Consider the following 21,730-nt stretch of genomic DNA (forward strand, 5'->3'; position numbering starts at 1 on the left):
CTGTAAGTTGCGGCTCAGAGCGCTCAATCACAGGACAGTGAGGCAGGGGCGCGTGCACCTGCGGCATATGGCAAACGAGCGCGTGTTGGACACGTTTCAGGTGGACTCTTTAGTTCAATGGAAATGTCAGCTCGTGACGTTTGAAGTAAATATTTCTCCGTAAATTTGTGACCCTATTTTGGTTTCCTAAGCTCTCAAACTTACTTCAAGGCCCCAATTCATTCAATTAATGCGGTGAATTCAACACAATTTGTAAATTATGGTTCTCAACTAAATTATAATTCTATTCCATGATACTTTATTGATCCCTTTAGTGAAATGCATTTAACTAAAGGGGTCAATAAAGTATCATGGAATAGAATTATAAATTCTCAACTAAATTCTAATTCTATAACATGACACTTTGTTGATCCCTTTAGTGAAATGCATTTAACTAACTTTAATTAACTTTAACAACACAAGAAAGGAGCCGAGTTTGTGGGCCTTGTTCAGGGAGCCACGGGGATGAAAATGGGAAAAGGTCGCTTCTCTAAACTCTCGACCATAAGTTTCAATTCATATTGGGCAACTGCTAAATATAATGAGCCTAAAGTTAACTATTATAGAGTATATACAGAAAAAGTTATCATCAGGTTCTAAGCTGGACCTGATACCCTTATAATAATGATAATGATAATGATGATGATGATAATAATAATAATAATAATAATAATAATAATAATAATAATAATAATAATAATAATAATAATAATAATAATAATAATAATAATGAATCAGTATTGTTATTATCATTATAATTGACTCACTAAAGAAAAAAATAACTAATATACTGATAAAATAGTTCACTAACATTGAAATATCCGTGGAAAAAAAATGAGAATTTATATTTACATTTGCATTTTTATTCTCAAAATTAAATGAACATAACAAAGAATGGCAAAAATGACTGCTTTTTTTTTTTTTAGCAACGTCAACTATGGATTTATAAAAAGCAAATCAAATGAAAACATTTCAGCAATAAATACATCACATATCATAATCCATTTCATCCAGTGAAAGAAAAAAACACACACAAACGTTTGTGAAAACAACAAACACATTTCACAAGAAGGCAGCAGTGATGGCTACATTAAATAGGCTATTCGTGTGGAATTGGCAGTACTACACTATCGCAAACAAAGCAAAACTATGTTGGGTATGGTTTGAGAATAAAAAGTCGCATTTCTGAAGCCTCTGGCTCGCATATTTTAAAGTGCGCATCATGAACTTTTGAAGTTGCAAAACAAACACGTTGTACAAAGTTATCCATTACAAACATACATCGCAACAAACCTCATGTCAGAGCTACAAAAATTAGCTTTACATTATCAAATATAAGTAATTATCCATAAAGTTATGATTTTGTGGAAGACAGCTTTTTTTAAAATTTTTGGTTGGAATGACGCGATGGGGAATACCCGTGGCAGTGCGGCGCGCGACATGGCAGAGGGGTCTTCCAGCCACGTCTCCATGGAAACTGGAAATTATAGGATATACATTTATTGGCAGAACCGAATTAGGCCTATCTCACATAAAAAATAATCTTTAGACGGTGCAACAAGTTGACAAAATAGAGTTAGTTAAAAATTTAACATGACCTATTTTTTTTATTTTTACGCAGAACTGTCTTTAAAAAAAAAAGAAAGAAAATACAGATAGACTGCATGGTATGATTGACACAGTTTACAAACTTTACAGTGTTGGAGGCTTCACGTCAAGCTATAATTACAATCATTTAGAAAGCCATGGCGCGCGGGTGGTGCGAGGGTAGCTTGAGTTCTGACAGGTCGTCTTCTTCGCTTGAGTGAAGCTCCATCGCTATTTCATCCGAATCACTGAAGTGGGAGTGCGGGGAAAACTCTCCGTCGCTCCGGGGGGACTCCTTCTTTCCCCCGCCTCCAAACTGCGAGCCCCCTGCTCGGGATGAGGACGACGGTGAGGCCGAGCGCATCGTTTCTTCAACCCGACCAGAGAAAGCACTTTCTTCGAAGGAGGGTCGGAAAGGCAGCCCGCCGATGTGCAGTAAACTACTGCCCGACACGGGTACAGCCGCCGCTGTCCTACAGCTGCTCCCGGAGAGGGACGTCATGTCCTGCATGTCGCACGCCTCCTGGAACGCCACCGAGGGCGAGGGCATAATGTCACACTTTGGCGAGGCGGCGCTCGAGTCGGAGGTGTCAGTATTGCTGCTGCTGGCGGAGGTCGGACCCTGGAGCAGCTCAGCCAGGGCGTTGATGTAAATCTGCGCCATCTGTAGAGTTTCATATTTGGAGAGCTTCTTGTCGTTGTCAAAAGCCGGGATGACGCTGCGCAGCTCGTCGAACGCGTGGTTCAGGCCGTGCATGCGCCTCCTCTCGCGAGCGTTGGCGGCCACCCGCCTCTGCTTCTGGACGCCGTTGGCCGGTTTGTTGGACGGGGCTCTCTGTCTCATGGACGCCTCCTCTTCGGACCCGGGGAGCGTGCCTTTCAGGCGGCACAGGTCTCTGACTTTGAGCGAGGAGGAGGAGGAGGGGCTCTTGGCAGATTTTCGGAAGCTGGGGGGACTAGGGTGGCCCGAGGACCCCGGGGAGCCACTCTCTGAAAGGTGAAAACACAAGTTTAACAACAGGCCTGATGAAACTTCAGAGACATGATCTTGCAAAGCCTCTTTGCTTTGTAATCAACCAGCATCTCAATTGATCAAAAATAACTGGCCTACTCATGTTTCCAACTTCTTTGCAAACAAAATAACTTAATCGCGGCGCGCATGTCGTTGTGCAAGCTGCGTTCGTTGACTTGGAACATTCTCTAAACTTGTATTAATTTCCCAAACTTGTATGCATGCCTGCTGAGTCTCACCATAGGAGCCGGTGCTGGGACACGGCGAGTGCCGCAGGTAGTCGGGTGAAGTGGCGTGTGCCACGCAGGTGCCAGTGGAAGGAGCCAGCCAGGCGCGTGGGTCACTGCCGCTGTCCACGAGTCTGAGTCCAGCGTCGTAGCAGGAACCCTCAAACTGCTCCTTGCCACCCCTCTCCATCAGTTTGGCTCTGCTGCATCCTTCCTGCGGTGAGTCCAGGGACTCCCCGTCCCGTGCGCCCTCGCTCCAGTCTTCCAGAGTGAGGATATCCATCTTTCCCTAAAACTAATTCCTAACCAAATGAGGGGCGGGAAAAGTATTTGGATACTCGCACTGAGGCGTTGTCGCAATGTGTGGATATGACTGTCGCGTGCGGGACTCCTTCTCTGATGTCTCAAGGCGCCGCGTCGGTTTAAAAAGCGGCACGCGTCTGGAAGCCCCCCTCCTCGCGCTGGTCGCGTGTTGACGTCCAATGAGAAGCCTCGACAAAACCCGAGAGATACGTTTATGGCCCCCCGAAGTTAGGCTGTTTATGATAGCGTTACGATTCAAGGGGGTGTTTAACGCAAAGGGAGGTAAGGGGAACCTCCCACCGGACGCACGTGCAGGTGATGACGATTTAAGGTGAGAAGCGTGGACGGCGTGAGACGACTGCTTAGGCGTGCTGCATCAAGACATGACAGAGGAAGGAGAGAGGAGAAAGAGGGAGCTGGTGAGGCACTGGTACTTTTCATAATCCAAGTCTGGATTAAGAAGCAACAATCGCCCTCCTCCCAGAACTTCCCAAGTCTGAAACACAGACTGAAGCCCACCACTCACAAAAACTAAACAGATTGGTCATTTTTTTTCACAAACATTTCATTTGACACTGTACCACACACAAAACAAATGAAAGTATTTACAATATTACAAACTTGTTCAAAAGACAACTGAAAATAAAACAAACAAAACAAAAAAAAGGCCATTTTCATTGCGTGGTGCTCGCGCGCTCATTGTCAATTCATTCATCCTAAGATCATCTCCAGTTTCCAGTTTTCTTTTGTGGAGGGTCTAAAACCTTTTGATCCGGGTCTCGGAACGCCCTGTCGGTTAAAAAAAGAGCTTCACAGGGAAGGGAAACATGAGCGCTCTACACTGTTTCCGTGCTGACACTGGCTGCAAGTGGCGCGCGCTCTTATCTATACAGTGTACAAGTTGTGAATGGGGAAAGTGCACGCATGCGCGAGCATACTTTACCGTAAGGGGTGCCAAACTCTTTTTCTTTTCTTTTTACCCAGGCACCGTACGCAGCCCCATTGTTTTTGGAGTGGGACTGAACAATAGAACCCCCCTCCCCCCCCAAACAAAAAAACAACCCCACAAAAAACTTGGTCAACTTTAAATTGTCTTATTTTTTGTAATGTTGAGGTACACTTTGAATCATTTAATGTGTTTCCTAAACCTCAACAAAGTGAAATTCACAAAGTTAAACAAACTGAAAGTTAAAGTGAAAGTTAAAAGTTAAAATACATACAAATTTAGCCGCTGGAGACAGCCTAAAACAGCCTTTGGCCAAAATGCAGCTTGAGCTAAATTAAATCAAGCCCTCGATTTGTGTGTTTTTGCAGCCCCCATCGAGCGATTTTGATGGCGATGCTACTTTACAAGCAAGAAGCCAGCCAGCTAGTGTGCCTCATTGGTCGGATCTCAGTGTTGATGAACAAAAAGTTTAAGTCATTATTTTCTTTCGCATTTTCATTGACATTAATCCTGCGGCCGGATTCGATCCTCTGGTGAACTGGTGTTGGACCCCCCGGGATTACGTTTAACATATGTGATTATTGCCCCAAACCTTTTAGACAAATCACACTATATGGGTCTGATCGGACAAACTGCCTATATGGACTAAACTTTTAATGACTAAATCCCCATTCACTGCTTTGTTTACAGTAACATATTTTAGCCATTGCTAAGAGGATTGAACGTTAATCTACCAACCACGTAGTGCCTCATCTTTATTTCTACTGAACATAAGATAGCCTGGTCCATTTAAAAATAGACATAATTTCATAACAAAAAAGACTTAATTGAAAGTTAAGCAGTGTGGATTACTATTCACACACCACGTATGAGTGCTTTTGAAATTGTGGGAACGTGTAAACTGTGTGAAGAAATCCCATAATTTCAGAGATAACCCGACATCAATCTCTCCTATGTTTTATTCATGTATTCATCATGGGGACGTCTTGCGGGCGAGAGGTCTGGCGCCGAGCGCTCGCCCCCTCGTCCCACCTACAGTCCCCCTGTCCAACGGGCCGGGCCGGGCTCCTGAAGCTACCGACAGGTTGGATATTGTAGCTGGCGATTATTAAAGTGTCGTGGCCACAATGGAGACTCTATGTTCCATTGGTCACGCCTGGGGGGCGCCTCCAGGGAGAGGGCTGGGCTCCCATTCCAATGCGCGAGGAGAGTCTGCGTGCTGCCCCTTCTCATTCCCATCTCCCAGGAGACCGGGGCGCGACGGGCACGAGGCTGGAGTGAGGGGTTTCAAACCCTCATTGTTAAAATCATTAAATCAATGACAATGAAACTTTAATGAACTTCTGCATCATAACTCAAACTGGCAAAGTTTTGTTGTCGCTGGATAAGATCTAGTAGATAAACTTTTTTACTGTAGTAAAAAAAAAGAAAAAGAAAAAGAAAAAAGGTGGAAATAAGAAGTTGTGGACTATTTTGGACCTCTGGCTAAGTGTAATGATTTAATAATAACTCCATGGTGAACATTTTGTACAGAAAAGTTATGTATGTTACAGTTTAAACACCGAATAATCACCTCCAGAGTTTACATGACCTTTTAAAATAACTGTAGTTGCATTTCGTGTCAGCAAAGATATGTGTTCAACTCTATGATTTTCGGAATTAATGAGTTGTACTCCTAGAGATTATTTTGTACATTTAAAGTCAGGTAAATTCGATGAACAAGCCTGAGGACAGAATCGTTTTAGTTGTACCCATTGCGCAAAATCAAGACAACATTGATCTCTAATTATGAACTTCGTGTCCCTTGTTCTTTCTAGTGAAATTCAAAGCATGAACACAATCTGATACATTTACTCTTTCTTTATGCTTTCAGTTTGATACTTTATTGTCTTATCTGACAGAAATACACGGACCACAAAGTGAAGCTGAGAGCTGAAACGGAGGCGCAGCTCTGGGAGCGACATAGCGCCACTATCTGGATATCGCGGCTAACTGCATTGCAATGCTCCAATGAACTTGACAGCAGTCTCCCCAGCAGTATATCTGTCCAGCTGTTAACAGCAGTATGCAGGGCTTTGAAGTGAGACACAAAAGCATAGTTCAGGCTTGAAGTTTTTTTTATGCACATAATATGATCTCATATCACCCAAATGCTTGCTACTTTTTCCTTGAGCATCATATCATGTCTTCTGCTTAAAGCTACTCAGTGATGGATTGGAATTTGAAAAAAAGATTGCTCATGCAAAGATTAAAAAAACAACAACCAATAAACAAAGAAACCATCTGCCTCAATCAATTTTGCTCATTTGTTCTGGATCAAGTGACACTTTGATTTTTAAAAAGGTCAAAAATTACATTGTGACATGTGAACGACCTAACCCACCCTCAATTGACATAGTTATGAAGCAACACTAACAATGGATGTCTGTTATTTCACATGACTCTTAGATAAAACAAACAACCAGTAGCCATCTGATGTTTCACAAAGAACTCAAAGAATCATGAACTAAAAAGAACCACATCCTAAGTAGTCACAACATCTCTAGCTTGAGATGATCATACTTACCTGTATCTGGATCAGTTTAGCAGCACGACAATTGGCAACACTGCTTGAAATAAGGGCAAAAAAAAAGTAAATCAGCCACATTCACTAAAAGTCATGCCTGCTGCTTGTAATAGAAAGTATGTGATTGCTCTATTAATGCCGAAGCAACACGACAGGCATTACAGAGTTTTATGGTGTTTTCTTCAAAGGTTGATTCTCTGGTAATTGGCAGATGAAATAAGTTAGAAGTGATATCAACAACAGCTCCCCGGGGTGTTTTAACAATGTGGGAAGATAAACCCTCCCTTTAGTACTCCCAAATCTCAAAGTTTTATTGGAATTGTGGATTTCCTGATATTTTTCATGTTACAAGATAGAATTGTGAACTGCTGCTGTGATCCATAACAACAACAAAAAAAGATTCTTGGTATGTCCAATCTGTGACTTAGCCGATAAATATGTCAATAAATCAGTTTCAAAATGAAATGTGAGTGTAAATACATTATATTCAATTAGTTTTTGCCATGTTTTACATTCTAAAAGCATACTGGGAAAAGCTCCCCCACCAAAATCTTTACTGGTGCTTCTACTCTGTAATTATGTCCCAGGGGGAAAAGAGAGACACACTTTGAAAACCACATAAAAATCCTTGTGGCAATTATTCATAATTTGTTCACAAGAAAAAAAAAATCACATTGAAGTCTTATCAGAGACAACAAATACTATCCCACTGTAGAAAACCTGTTTATTAGACAAATTATACACAGAAAGCTTTGCCACTTGTAACAGAGGCCCCAGTTTGTTCGGTTTTTGAATAATATGCAACACATACAACAAAATAGGCCTATATTAAATACTGTACATCATAAATTTTTGAAAATTATCAAGTAAATCCTGTAGTTCTATGTATGAAATTATAAATGTTAACAGATAGCAAAACAGCAAGTTTGTGCATGCTTTCTTTTTAGTGAACTTGCCACTTTTTGTTATTTAGCCAGCAAAATGTATCACGTATGACATGAGAAAACCAATAAAAGTGTGTTCTATGTTTACCATGGGCAGGATGTGGGAAAAACCAAATGTGACTGTTCAACTCAAAACTAAAGCTCAACATGATATACTCTTCTCTTTTTGTTAAACAAAAATAGCATCACCATGTAAAATATACATTTTTATAATGTCTCTTTCATTTATACTAAATAAAAAATTTTAAACGTCTGTGTCCTATTTGTCATTCGATAGCCATACTGTAGCCTAATATAAGAAAAGAATGCCTAAAAATGCTTGCTTTAAAACACTGTGGCTTGACTGAGTTCTCTACACACAACATTTTGCAGTTTTAGTTCTTAAAGATAACAAACTGAAAACTTGTTCTAAACAACTAACATTATCAATTATTAATACAGTGTTAGTGGAAAAAGGTTTGGTTCAATTTACCAATCCGCCCACCCCTGTGAGCCACAAAGTATGTTATTAATGTACCGCTCCCATTCTTCACCCAAAAATGCACCTTAGTGGTCTCATTTTAATTAATTGGCACTTTAAAAAAAACCAAAACAAGTTATACAAACAGTACCCTTAAAACAAGAGATATGAAACAGAAGTGTTTTGGCCTTGTCTCTTAAAAGGCAGCCGCTCGGATCTGATGGCCTCTTCAAGACATATTCACATGACTTACAGCACAACCGATGATTTGTTGCTCTTCACTGTTTCCAGTACCGGGTGCTATTTTGGGTTTGACTGGAAGTTGGGAGGGTACAGCTATTTAGTTGACAAATAAGGCCTGTACTGAAGATGCTGTTGCAATGGCTTCTCCTTAATGCAAAATCAACTCCATTTCACCACTTGGACCTGATAAGAAGTGATTCATGAGCTTGAAAATGACATGAGATTACAGAATGAACTTTCAGCTTTTAAAAACAACCGGGCGATGGCAGCACTAAAATTAAGCAAAAACAAAAGAAACTCAAACGCAGAACTTTGAATGACTTAATGATGCAAAACCAGAGACTACAGCACTCATTTAGCAGTTTTTCAAAATTTGCTGAAAAGAAAAAATAAACAATTAGACACCTCAGAACAATGTAATTTTTTGTACTTCCTGACCAAAACACATTCCACGCGATAAAATCTTTTTTTTTTCTCATAAACAAAATTTAATAAAAGACATATAATAAGCATAAGCTTCTTGAAGTCTTTCGGTTTGTCTTTTATGTATTTTTTTTTTTATAAGTCTTTCAGCTGCTTTTTTTTTTTTTTTTAATCATCCATTTTTACCATACCTCTTCAGAGTCTGATTCAAGGATCTCACCTCCACTTGAAAAGCAGATAGCACAGCACAGGTGAGAAAAGAAAAGGTCAGATCTACATACAATCACTTACAGGTCTGTGGGCACTGGTACAGTGCAGTGGGATCGACAAAGAGTTGATGCGCATCAAAATGGTGAAACAGTTTCAGGCTGATGCACCCAAAAAAATGGCAGAAGTAGTTTAAGGTCGATGCACCAAATTGGTGATTCTACAGTGTCATACTGTTGCACTGTTGTCATGGCATTTCAACAGTTTTCAGATCGATGCACCGGGACCGTGTCAGCGACAGTTCAGCTATTTAGTCTTAGGTCAGGTCAGGCCACTGTTTGGACACCATCTCGGCAATGATTGCACATTGAGAACCCCAGGTCGTGGTGAACCAACACCAGAGAAGCAAAAACTGGAGTATGAACTCCCATATAGTGAAAAGGCAGAGCAAAACTGGAGAAAAAGAATCTTCCAATATTCACTGAGATTGGGGCCTTTTCTAAACACTACAAAGGACCAATGCCCATACTTATTCCCAGGGATACTGACAAAACCATATGTCCTATATTCCAACCCAAAATAACAGCTCCATAATTACTTATTAGATAGAGCCCCTTGGATTTGTTTCATGGCTAAGGAGTCCACTGGTCATCCACCAACGAGAGCACTGTAGCTAAGAATATAGAATATTTTCTGTTGTTGGACAAGTATAAACTAAACCCTCTGAGGGGGGGTTTGGACTGTAGGAGGAGTCATGTCATATCAGCAAATTTCCATTCCATGAGGCAGTCCTCATGTTATGAAACATAAAGAAGAAAAATACCCCCTTTCACACGCATCTCCCAAAATAATCGCCCAAACAATCACAAGAACAACAACAATAAAGAAAAGGTTCAAGCCCCCACCCTCCCATCCTATACCTTTGAGCATCTCACTGGCATAGTTTGCAGGAGGATAGGGGATGCCCCAACACACCTCTAACCTCATCTTCTCCACATACAAAACAGACACTCCAAGCAGAAACTGAAAACAGAAGGATTCCTATGTACACAGATCTCTGTCTTCTGACTTTTTAGGTTGGCCACCACATATTCACTCTATCGCCCTGTGACTGACATCAAACCACTCCATCACCTCCTACTCCTCCCCCTTCTCTTCCTCCCAAAACAACCACATCCTTAGGAACTCCTCATATGGAGGTGCCCCTGTCTGGATCATTGCCATATCCGAAGTTGGGTCCTGGACCTGTTGGTTGGTAGGGGATGGAGGACATTGTTTTAATTGGGCTGCGGAAGAAGCCACCATTGGGAGCCCTCTGCCTGAAAGGGCCAACACCACCAGTCCGATGGTCCTGGAGGCCCCCACCACCACCACCGCTACCGAAACCAGCAGAAAATCCAGCAGCGGCTTTGGCGGAGAGGCTACGGCTTAGGGTCTGGATCTGCTCAGGGATGAAGGTGGTGGTAGTGATGTGGGTGTTGCGGAAGTCGCTGATCTGCTCAAGTGCCTGGCGAGCAGCAGGCAGCGCATCCATGTCAAGAGGTGTTAAATCGACGGAAGAGGTGGAGAATTGCTTGTGGGGGCTTTCATCCTCGGTGCACAAGCTGTTAACCCTGCGGTGTAGGTGCTCCAGGTCGATCTCCTTATCGTCCTGCAGGTGGGGAGGGGAAGGCGGGAGGAGTAGAACGAAGAAGAGGAAGCAACGATGGTAAATGGATGAAGATTAGATATGTTCACGGGAAGGGCAGCGAAGGGAAGGTAGGAAGACATGGTGAGAGGAAAGATGGTGAGAAGAAGAATGGAGGAGAAGAGATGGGAGAAAGATTCATTGTAGGGATGAGAGTCAGGGCAGAAATAAAAAGAGAAAAGAACGAAAAAGATAAAAGGAGAGAAAAAAGAAAAGGACAAAATAACAATGTATGAAGAAAGCAATGAGAGAGGATGTAATGGAAGCATAGCAGATTGTGAAATAATGAATATGGGAGCAAGCAGAGTATGTGCAGAGAGGATACGGTTGGAAAAATAGACCATAAATGAGGAGTATTTGTATCCAGCAACAGGGATGGCATTCATCCAACCCATATAAATGGATAGGAGGAAGTATAGTGAAAGCAGTGGGAGGTTGTTGGACAAAGCAAATGATGGAAAATGAGGCCAGGATACCATGCAAACACAGACAAACAATTTGGCACAGTCATAAAAAGAATATCCAAATTGCAGTTGATTGTATTAGGTGGAGAAAATGGACAAGATACAACATGAAAGTAATAAAATACATGTTTAACATCACACAAAGAAACATGTGAGAGGACGGGATGTGAGGTAAAGTTGAGGAGGGCAAAAAGAGAGGAAGGGAGAGATGTAGGGAGGGATAGAGAAGCACACTCTGAGCGGTGGTCAGGATATCCAAAGAGATAAACATACATACACTTCTACAAGGTCTTTAAGGGAGTGCAGAGAATCTGGAATACACATTGAAAACACACTGCTGTCATGCTGTGTGCTCCGTGATTCCAGGGTGTTAGGTCTATTAGCGCAAGCATTACTATACATTATCCACTATCAAATTTCATTTGCAACTTATACTATGAAGAAAGTTAAAATGTTCTTCCAATTTTTTGTCAACAACATGCCATTATGGCCACTGTATTTAATAAATTGATAGTTAGAGTGACCTATTATTTTCATCTAAATTCATACTTGGCCATAATGATCACAGTAGCTGTTTGAACAAAAAATGACATACTACAATGCAGATAATCTAACTTAAACAGTGCTTTACAGTCTGAACAATCTTAGCAATTCCATCTAAAACATCACATACACTAAACTTAAGCTTCAAATTAACTGTTAATTAAAAGTTAAATGAAACTTACACAGAATTACAAAAGCATACATTTTATGACTATAGTTGCAGATATATAGCTTATCCACATACTCTAAAAGATCGTAACACTCAGTGAGAGGTGTTTCATGCTTTCACTGCATAGGATGGTGGGGAAGGGGTGATACAGGGGAGTTCAGCTTGCAAAGAATGAAGTGAGCATATAGAGAGGTGAGGGCTCAGGTGAACAGTTGGGATTGGGAGAAGATGCTGGAGAGACTTGTATATTATTGCCTTGTCCACACATGTGTGCCACAGTGCTTTCCTTGGCTTGAGGAAGGTAAGATACAGTTTTCAGGAAGGGTCTCAGAGGAGCAGGTGGAGGATATTGCAAGGTGTCACATTTAGCTGTTTCACACTTTATGGTGGGACGAGCAAGAAAGATTCAAACTGGGGTTTGGTGATTTGTGGGAGTCACTTTACCGGGGGTGAAGATGATTTTACTGACCGTGTCCTTTGTTTCTGGGGGCTCTGGTACTGTCTGTGGCTCACAGGCAGAGGGGACGGGTGACGGTGTCCCCTGGTTACCCTCTAAAAATGGGACGGCAGGGGAAAGGACAGGACGAGGGGGCGCTAATGTTTGATGTGAAACTATCATACACAGACTGAAGGAGGGGATATCGGAGGGGGGGGGGAGTTGGTATTGACAGAGATGAAAGAAGGTGAAAGAAGAAGAATGAATCACAAATGATCAGTCTGCTCTCTGTGAAAGGAGAAACTACAGGAAGAGGGTAAAAGGGATGTGAGGTGAGGACACATTTATGGGGGAGGGGGGTGTGGTAGGACCTGACCTGCCCTTACAGTACATTACTTTGAGAGGTGGGGTATGCTTATCATTTCAATGCCTGCTGTATAACTGCTTAAGTTAACTTTGAGTCACCCAAATAAACTTGATGATGAAACAAAATATGTTAACCACTCAAAAAATCTGTGTGTCTCTGAATTACTGTGTGATGAAAAGGCCTTATTTGGAGAACAAAGCCAAGTTAAACCCCAACTTGAAATTGGACATCTTGTAAAAATATATATGTAATTTAAAATAAATACATCACAGCAGGCATTTACATTAATTTTTTTTATATACTATTACAAAACCTGTACTTCTCACTTTTTTGTAAAAGACTAGTCTCCAACCGTCTCTTGATAGAGAAACGACTCCCTCTTATGGCAGCATGGTTTTATTGCACATACAGTAAACTGGCACCATGCCAGGTAAACACATAAAAAAAAAAAAAAGAAGTCTTTTGAACTCTTGTAAAGAGATCTGCTGATATGATCACCAAAGTTTGAACTCTGCTCCCTGATGTTCATCATCCCTCTTGAGTGTCATTCATAGACATTTCAAAACGCATCTATTTTGAAGCATTTCTAGCAGTTATATGACTTAAAAATTTTTTTTAAAATCCTATTGTATGTATAACCTTGGAGTAGGTGGAGAAGTGGTGAAGGTGGTCATTCTCATTTTGGGGGTGAGCTCGGAAGGGTTGGATTCGTAGGAGTGTTGCACGATCAGGGCGCAGGGAATGTCGCAGCATGCTGGGGGCTGGTAATGGGTGGCAGTGGGGGCAGTGGTGTTGGCAGTGTTGGGGTTCTGGTTCAGGGTCTGACTGCCCAGCACGAGACAATGTTCTCTGGGGCTGTGAGGACGCGGATCGGCAGCTTGCCTGGCAGATGGGCCATCTGCCTGCGTCTGGTGTGAGTGTGTGTGATGTGCAAGATGGTGCACGCATGTGTGAGTGCGTTTGTGTGAGCAAAATACAGGTTTGGAAAAGAGAGAGACAGAGAGAGAGATGTGATAAAAAAAAAGAGATGTGGAGTCATTTGTGTATCATTTTTGTGTTTGTATGCATGCAAGTTAAGTGAGAGGAATAACATAAGTTCCAAAACAAATTCCAAATAGACGCACAGGCAGACAGCCGCAGACAAAGGAAAGATGGGTGACGGACAAGATCAGGCAGATGGAGGAATGGAAAGGTGGAGGAGAGAGAGGTAAATTGGAGGGACAGATGGGTGGGGGGTGAGCAAGAAGAAAGACATGGCAGTCAGTCAGCACACACAGTTAAGCAGGTCGCTCTGTGTTGTCCTCAGAGAGACATTCACACAGTCTTTATATACCTGGAAAGGGGAGATGTTTAAATGCCATTTTGTATTGCTCTCTCCCTCTCTCTCCCCCTCGCCCGCTACACCCCTCAACACAGAGTACTTATCTACAAAAACAAAACAAAAAGGCAATATGAGAGCTTTGAGCCACAGTGACACAGATCATTGTGTAGAGTTAGAACGAGTAGAGCGGCAGCCCCCTTTTCAAACTGCAAACTTCAAAGTTAATTAAAATAAAAAAAGAGTAGGGGTGGGGGTTGTACTTTGTTGATTGTACCAAAGGTGCTGATACACGAAGGAGTGCCAGCTCTTTTCGTGCTAAACCTACATGGATTATATGAAATATCAAGACATGGTCAAAACCACAGATGTTACCATTATGGAAGAGTTCTGACAATGGCTAATAAATGTTATGTTACTTTGACTTTTGAAATTTGTGATTTAATTCAATGACAGAACTCTTTCATACCAACCTCAGATCCAACATATGTATATAGGCCAAAAAAGAGAAAAGCAATATGAACACCCTGCTATGAATGAACTGTGCTTGGACACTCATTTGGAAATACTTTTTAGACTTCTTAAAAAAAAAAAAGTTAAATGCACAAGTTGATCAATTTTTCATTAGCTTTACAGTGTCAGCATTTACAAACACACCCACCCATATTACTCTCTGAGAATGAGTTCAGATGCTTCTGTGTATAGTCAAAGTGTTGTTGTGTACAGGGAAATGACTGATAAAAAAAACCTTTGTAAAATCCATTTTATGTGTACCAAAGGAAAATAAAGTCCAGATATAAGAAGTGCAGTAATAAAAGCACAGTGAACGATCCCAAGATAACGGGAATAACTTGCAAGGGAAGCCGTTAATACACAGTTGCCCTTTATTATGTCTACATAGTGTTCTTGTTAAATGTGCTCAGTCATGAAACGGTTTTTACCACTGCTTACCTATAACAGCCAGCATGGTGATGTGTCTATGTGTAGTGTCTTCAACTATATGACCCTGACAGAAATACTGAGAAGCACACAGTTTACACCAAGAAGAAGCAGAGGAGCAGCCATTCCAAAACACAGAACTTCAGCACAGACAAACACTGACAGACAGCCCACAATCATAAGCATTAAACACACCATTGCAGCAAACCGTACGGATGTGAAGGCATATTTAGACATGTACAGCAGGTGGTAATGCATGTTTTTAGTTCAGAGACAGAGACACAAACACAGATTTTAGAGGTCAAACAGTGGATTTTAGGGTTATGTATAGAGAAGGCATGTATAGATGAATGTATGCTGAAAGTGGAAATATTTCTTTATACAATTGAACAGATGAATCTACTCGTGACAGTGATTTGGGTGAATTATATCCAACTCAGGTAGTGCATGTGTTACTGAAAGCCAGGTACTGAAGAAGGAACAGGCATGAAGTGAAATTCCCCAACGCATGAAGGGTGTTTAAAAACAAACTGGAGATATAGATTATGACATGATGTGTCTGACACATACTTTAAACATTCATTATGTTGATGCAAACCTGACAAGATGGAAGTGACATGGAAGCTACATGTATGCATGCAAGTGTGTGGGCAAGTGAGTGTATCTGTGTGTGCGTCTATGTCCAGTAGGAATGAAAAATAAGGATTGTTATGAATGATGTGTGTTTTTGAGATTCAAAAACAATTACATACTGTTTTATATACATTTTACCAATGGTCCTTTTTTTATGGTGGAAATTAAGGTTGTTGTGAGAAATCATTTTGTACATGCACGGTAATCCGCTGGTCTTGTTCAACGAATAGCTGTAACAAAGGAGACACAACTGATAATCCCAACGGCAAAATCAGTTTACCAGTGCACCAGTTCTGTTTTACATATATGCTCTTTCTGAAAGAAAAAAAATCACACTACGCCTTCCTGGGCAGAGTAACTCCCTGTGCTGAAGCAAGACTAGAACCTGTTCTAATGCCAATTATGTACTTCCAATGCATCTTCGTGGTTCCAATGCATTGGATTAAGCCACGTTTTCTGGGCCCACACGTAAAGATCAGGTCACCACACGTTGCTTACTCACTTTATGTGAAACTTGGAAAAATGCACATAATCCACATGATCTTGGCCCTGTGTGATGGTCTCAGTTTTAAAGTTCACTGTGACAGTAAGATGAAGGCCAACGAGTTCCTCATTTAACCTGACATTAGAGGGGAAGCGTCAGGTGGAGTTAATTATAAGCTTTATGGTTTGCTTCACATTATTAATTCAAAGTTAGGAAGTCGGATGTCTTGAAACACACTGGATTTACTCCATTGGCCATGACTAAGGCCAAAGTGCATGCACGGGCAGAGATTTCCCCAGTTGATAAATTGAAACATATGCAATTTATCTAATTAGTTGCTTTGAAGTTGACTTAAACTTGTATTCTCTCCTCCACTGAGTTGGGACATGCAGCAGTGCTCCCAGCTTGACTCTCTCTCTTGTTCTCTTCTCAGAGACCATCTTTGCAGCTGGTTGCTCATTGAAAACATTCTGGTGATTTCAGATCAGATTTCAGATCAGAGCATGCCCACTCTTCTTACATGTATTATGGCAGGGGTATTTTAATGAGAAGTAAGAAAGCAGTGTGTGAGCCCCATCATAAAAGCTGATCAGGCTGACAATTTTCAATTGAATATAACATGTAAAAGTAAATTTTCAGGCTCCAAATGTTATTTAAGAAGACTTCTCACACTAGAAGGTGATGGAAATGTTAATAAGAAACTATGATGAGCTTATATTCGCGTATGTTGCACACTTGACAGTGTCCTCTTAAAGCTTTTTATGTTGTTTCAACACTTTGTGATGGTGCAGGGGACAGTGGAGAGTCCACATCCTGTCTGCTTCTCACCTTGACACACCTGTCCAATGACTATGTGAAGTTGCCTTGTTATGAGAAAGGAAGTTAAGGGGAAAGTTTTAGAAAGTTGCACTCTCCACTGCAACCCCCGATCTCTCCAGTTCTGATGTGGGAAAGGTGTTGGTGTGAAGACTCACAGCTGCTGTTGGATGATCAGACGAGCACTTTGTTTGAAGCGGACTGGCTCCTTAAGGTTCAGTGGTTGCACTTAGCAAACCTTGAGCTACACCAACAGCAGGGTGAAGGATACATGTCAGGGGTCAACCATCAAAACCAATCATGGCTGACTGAGCCAACTACATTTTCACCATGGAAGCACTGGCACAGCTATTCTGATAACTGTGGATTCACATTAGATATCATTTGTTTGGTACCCACTACTGCAGCAGAAATGCTTGGGTTTGATTTATATTCAGATTAACTGTCAGTCATCAAAGCATCCAAAAAAAAAAAGACTGACATGGCAGACCTCTGCGATTCATTCCTATGAGTCCCTGGCCACAATTCACTCATTAAATTAGTTGCGTGTCTCAACATATCAAATGTTGATTTACTAAATGTAAATTAACTGAAAAACAATCATTTGTGACTTCCAAATCAATACAAGTGATTGCTCAGGTCTACAAAGAGAATCAAAGACTACTACCATTTAAATCCCCGCTGTTCCTCCTATTCACCGGTGTAACTCCACTCCTGTGCTCAGCCTGGGGTTGATTCCACTGGCTGCCCTCAGTGGCTAATGAGGATGGCAGGGGGTGGGTGTGTTTGTTTGTGTTGCAGCTGAACCACACTGTGCTTAAGATGACTTTGAGTTCAACTCGAGGTTTGGTGTCATTGTGGCTGCTCAGTGGTTGACATGACTACTGGTCTGAATGACAGATTAAAGCTGGTAACGGAGCAGGGTGTTGAAGGTAGGGGGTATCTGGTGTGTGTCGCGTGCACTGAAAAAGAAGCTGCTTGACGATAAATAAGGAGCCCTATAGATGCTTACGTTGCATGCATTAGAGCATATAATCGAGAGCCAATGAATCACAATATATTATTGTATTACCAGCCAACAAGTCTTGAGAAAGCATGCCCTTCCCTGACCCCCCAAAAGATAACACTTAGAGGCCAAGAGGTTTACAATCTATATTCCAGTTATATCTGTTGTAGTTCACATGATAAGTGTGAGCATGTGGGGTAAATATTGAATACGTTTCATTTGATTTATAAATGTAATTGGAGGGTAGAAAGGAGAACTACCAGTCTACGTATCAAAGAAACTAAATAATGCTTAAGCAGATTGGACTGCAGTCAACTTGTAAATGTTGCTCTACTCTCACTGAAGCTTGTAGTCAGTTTAATGGCACAAGATTCATGACGCAAGGTGAACGTGCACTTGGCAAATTGACTGACATGAGAGGAATCCTCCCATGACCCTAAAAAGCACCTGTTTGTGCATTCACCATGCCATACTCATCTCTTCCGAGCAAAACCTAAACTGATTCAGTTTCTAAAAATGAAACGAGCCAACATGGGGTGCAAATGAAATTAAACAACTCAATAGAACAATGAGCGAAAAGCCTAAAGGGTGTGTGATAAACAGGCTGGTGCTGGTGGTATGTCAGACTGTAGGAAACAAAGCTTTGTGAAACTTTGAAGTATTTTGTTAAACTGAGGGTCTGTGTGCACTGCAGTGATCACAGCTGATGAGACACATTATTCATGTTACAAACCTGCAAGGAATAGCAGTTAATTGGAGGTCTTGCTTTTAAAATGTATGCTCTCATTGCCAAAATAAAGTCAATGTCGACACAGTAGTGTGCATATACCAGCTGTAGTATTGTAGTAACAGTGTCAGTTCATTAGATAATTTGAAACTCATGATCTCCAGAAATGCCATGCCGAAGTTTATTTCTGGATTATGTTCCCGATGACTGCTGCAGTTGATTTTTGATCATCGAGTAACACAATCTGTCATCACATCATCTTGGGCACATCATCAGAATTTTCACTCCCCTTCTTTTGGTCAAATTTTCTAATTTATTCTCTCCAGAACTTCAAATTAATATGATGCCAAGGATTAGGTAAATGAGACAGGCTTTTTATCACTTATTTTCTGGGACTCATGGAGATACGTTCAAATAAGACAAACCGTATGAACTGGGCAACATTGTTCCCCTTTGACCACATCTTACAGCATTCGAAACACTTAAACATCCTATGGATTTGAAGTATGTTGGTTTTCGACAAGAACAAAATGTTCAGTGATGAATCTATTTTCCAATGACTGTCTTTGGTCAATATCCACACTTTAACCTTAACCTGTCTGTCTCAAATTGCCTCTTCAAACATGGAAAAAGCAATTGTTTGAGACTGTGGTAAATTAGCATTTCATTCTTTTTAGCAAAAAAATTAATCTGTTGCTTCGTGCCTCAGTGTAATTTGTTATCAACACATAAATAATTAACTCCAAATGAAAAGTGAAAACATTATTTTGCACATAATTGTGTTTCCTGAGCTCATCAGTAACACGTTTTGCATATGAAATACTGCAGTTCAACAGTAGTGATTAAAATAAATTACATGAGCATATTTCACTCTAAGTTTTGGTAAAAAGAGTAGTTGGCATGGGAATTATGTAGTCAAAATTCTTGTCCTCCGATAAGTAAACCATGGTTAGCATTGGGGGGGGGGGGGGGGAATCATATCTTGTGTAAATACAACACACTGATAGAAAACCAAGCAAATAGTGTCAATTGAATTTCTCTTTGACTATAATATGGTGGTGCAAACAAAGCCAACACATAACAACAGGCTGCAGGGATCCTGCATGAGGAAGATATTGCCAGAGTCATTTTGATTGCTTTAAATGATATCCCTGCTGAGGTGATCAACCGCACATACCCCTGATTGGGTATTTCACAGGGTGCTGCTGCTAATTTATAAGGTGGAGTGTTGCCACTGTTTTCGAGAGAGTGTCGGTATAAATATCCAGGTTTAATACGGTGAGTCAGTGCTTGTGCCTTGGTCTGCAGCATTCCAACAGGACCTCGGGCTGTTTTTGTATTCTGCTTTTAATGCTGACAGTGTCCTCTTTTCTAAAAAATATTAACTCTGCAGAAAAAAAAAATAAGTGGCTGATTACCCTGTTGACACAGACATATTTGCAAAACTTTAAATTAATCACAACCGTCGAAAAATAATTTACAAAACATCCCCCCAAAAATGTTGATTTTCCAAGACATCAGTACTAAGAGGATATTGAATGATTTATGGGTTCAAGAATCAAAGAGCTGGGCTATGATGTTGTATTGTCAGTGCATATGAAGATCTATACAAAGCAAACATGCAATTCAGTCATAGTACATAGTGCATCTCTAACCCATTCACAGCATGCAAATGTGTACCAGTGTGTTTGTATGTGTGTGTGTGTGCGCGTGCGTGTGCATGTGTGAGCGCGCACGAGCGTGCGTGCATGCGTGTGTGTGCATGTGTATGCGTGTGTGTGTGATATGCACTGGGGATACATCAACTCAGACCATTAATTATGAGATAATATGCAATGCATCTTATGTGGCGAAACCAAGACTTGATAACATGATGAGGATTAAGAAAGACCATCACGATTGCAAAAATTCATGCTCCCTTCAATTAAGCTGAGTTAAAGTGTCTGCTTAATTCAGTTTACCTGCACATTCAATTTGCTTTTGGCAGAGAAAATCACTTTGGTTAATCATTTTGATAATTTGATGGTAACTTTCATTACTCTCACAATTAGAATTAATAACATGACAGGATGCTTTATAAAGTTGACGGTCCTATTATTACCCTAGGATTGTGTTCGTAGATCAAGGTGAAATTAATTCAAGGTTCTCTGTTCTTCTGAAAACATCAAAGGCCTATCCAACCTTTCTTTCTCTCGATATAAGTGTGGGCTTTTACTATATATATATATATATGTGTGTACATACACACACACAAGTCTTTCAAAGCAATCAGTGAACTTAATATTATTCAAAAGCTCATAAAAAAACTCAAGGATACTTTTTGACTAAAAGTGCAAAAGTCCAGCAACAAATATAGCTCCAGTGTGTGTACTATGAGGAGTGTATTGCTGATGTTTTTTGTGTGCAAATATGATAAAGACACAGTTGGCAGAGGTTTCGACAGTTCAATATGTTTTCAGTTTCATGCCGCCTCCAGCACAAAAAGTTTTGGTTCATGTGTCTATTACTTCTGTGTCCTGACTTTGTGGAAATAGTAACCACAAAGTCTGGACTTTGTGTTACACTGTTTTCCCCTTGACTCAGCTAGACATGTACCTAAACCCATCATCCAAGCCATCAATATCAATTCTCTCTGACTTTACTGCAGTTTTTCTTACCTTGATCCTTCAATTCTCCCCTTGCTTTCCCCATTAAACATTTTCCTTCTCTGTCATCACATAAAAAAGAGTGAGTATCTATTGAAGGACTGGTACTGGACTCTGTACTCATTGCTTTTATTTTCAGCCACCCATCCATCTCCCTACCTCCTTGGAGGGGACCCTGGATCCCTTCCTTCGTGACCACCAGCTTTCCACCATGGCAATGAGGCAGGAGAGCACCACACCAGCAGCTAAGACACAGAAGACACCCGCGAAGCTGTGGATATCGAGGGCATTGCCATGCTGTCTTGTCTGCACTGAGCTGTACAGGTCACAGGGGCTGTCCTTGGGCCACCACTTGAGCTTGAGTATGTCCATGTCACCATTCTGCTGGAGTTCCAAGATTCTAGGAAACAGGCAAAGCAAACACACATGCAATCACATACCAACACAAACGACAGAATAATATCATACAAATCAGGTAAAGACTGTTATTTGAAAATAAGAAATTTGCAAAACCTTTGCTGTTTGAATCTGGAATATGT

The 21,730-nt window shown here is 41.0% G+C and overlaps 2 protein-coding genes across 2 annotated transcripts in view; both read right to left on the reverse strand.

Moving 5' to 3' along the window:
• Positions 1 to 1,774: 1,774 nt before the first annotated feature.
• On the reverse strand, positions 1,775 to 3,148 carry atoh1a (atonal bHLH transcription factor 1a; the record flags this gene model as incomplete). The annotated part of the gene is made up of 2 exons (XM_080499992.1): positions 1,775 to 2,616; positions 2,878 to 3,148. 2 exons carry the CDS (start codon positions 3,146 to 3,148, stop codon positions 1,775 to 1,777), a joined length of 1,113 nt encoding a protein of 370 aa, XP_080356118.1.
• Positions 3,149 to 10,146: 6,998 nt separating this feature from the next.
• grid2 (glutamate receptor, ionotropic, delta 2) overlaps positions 10,147 to 21,730 on the reverse strand; it is a gene marked incomplete at both ends in the record, with an annotated part of 484,572 nt that continues 472,988 nt past the window's right edge. The window contains 2 exons of the mRNA XM_080499738.1: positions 10,147 to 10,608; positions 21,351 to 21,591. Of these exons, the coding sequence (XP_080355864.1) occupies positions 10,147 to 10,608; positions 21,351 to 21,591 (703 nt within the window). The remainder of the gene's footprint in view (positions 10,609 to 21,350; positions 21,592 to 21,730) is intronic.

Source organism: Blennius ocellaris (genome assembly GCF_963422515.1).
Source record: "Blennius ocellaris genome assembly, chromosome: 7".
NCBI lineage: Eukaryota > Metazoa > Chordata > Actinopteri > Blenniiformes > Blenniidae > Blennius > Blennius ocellaris.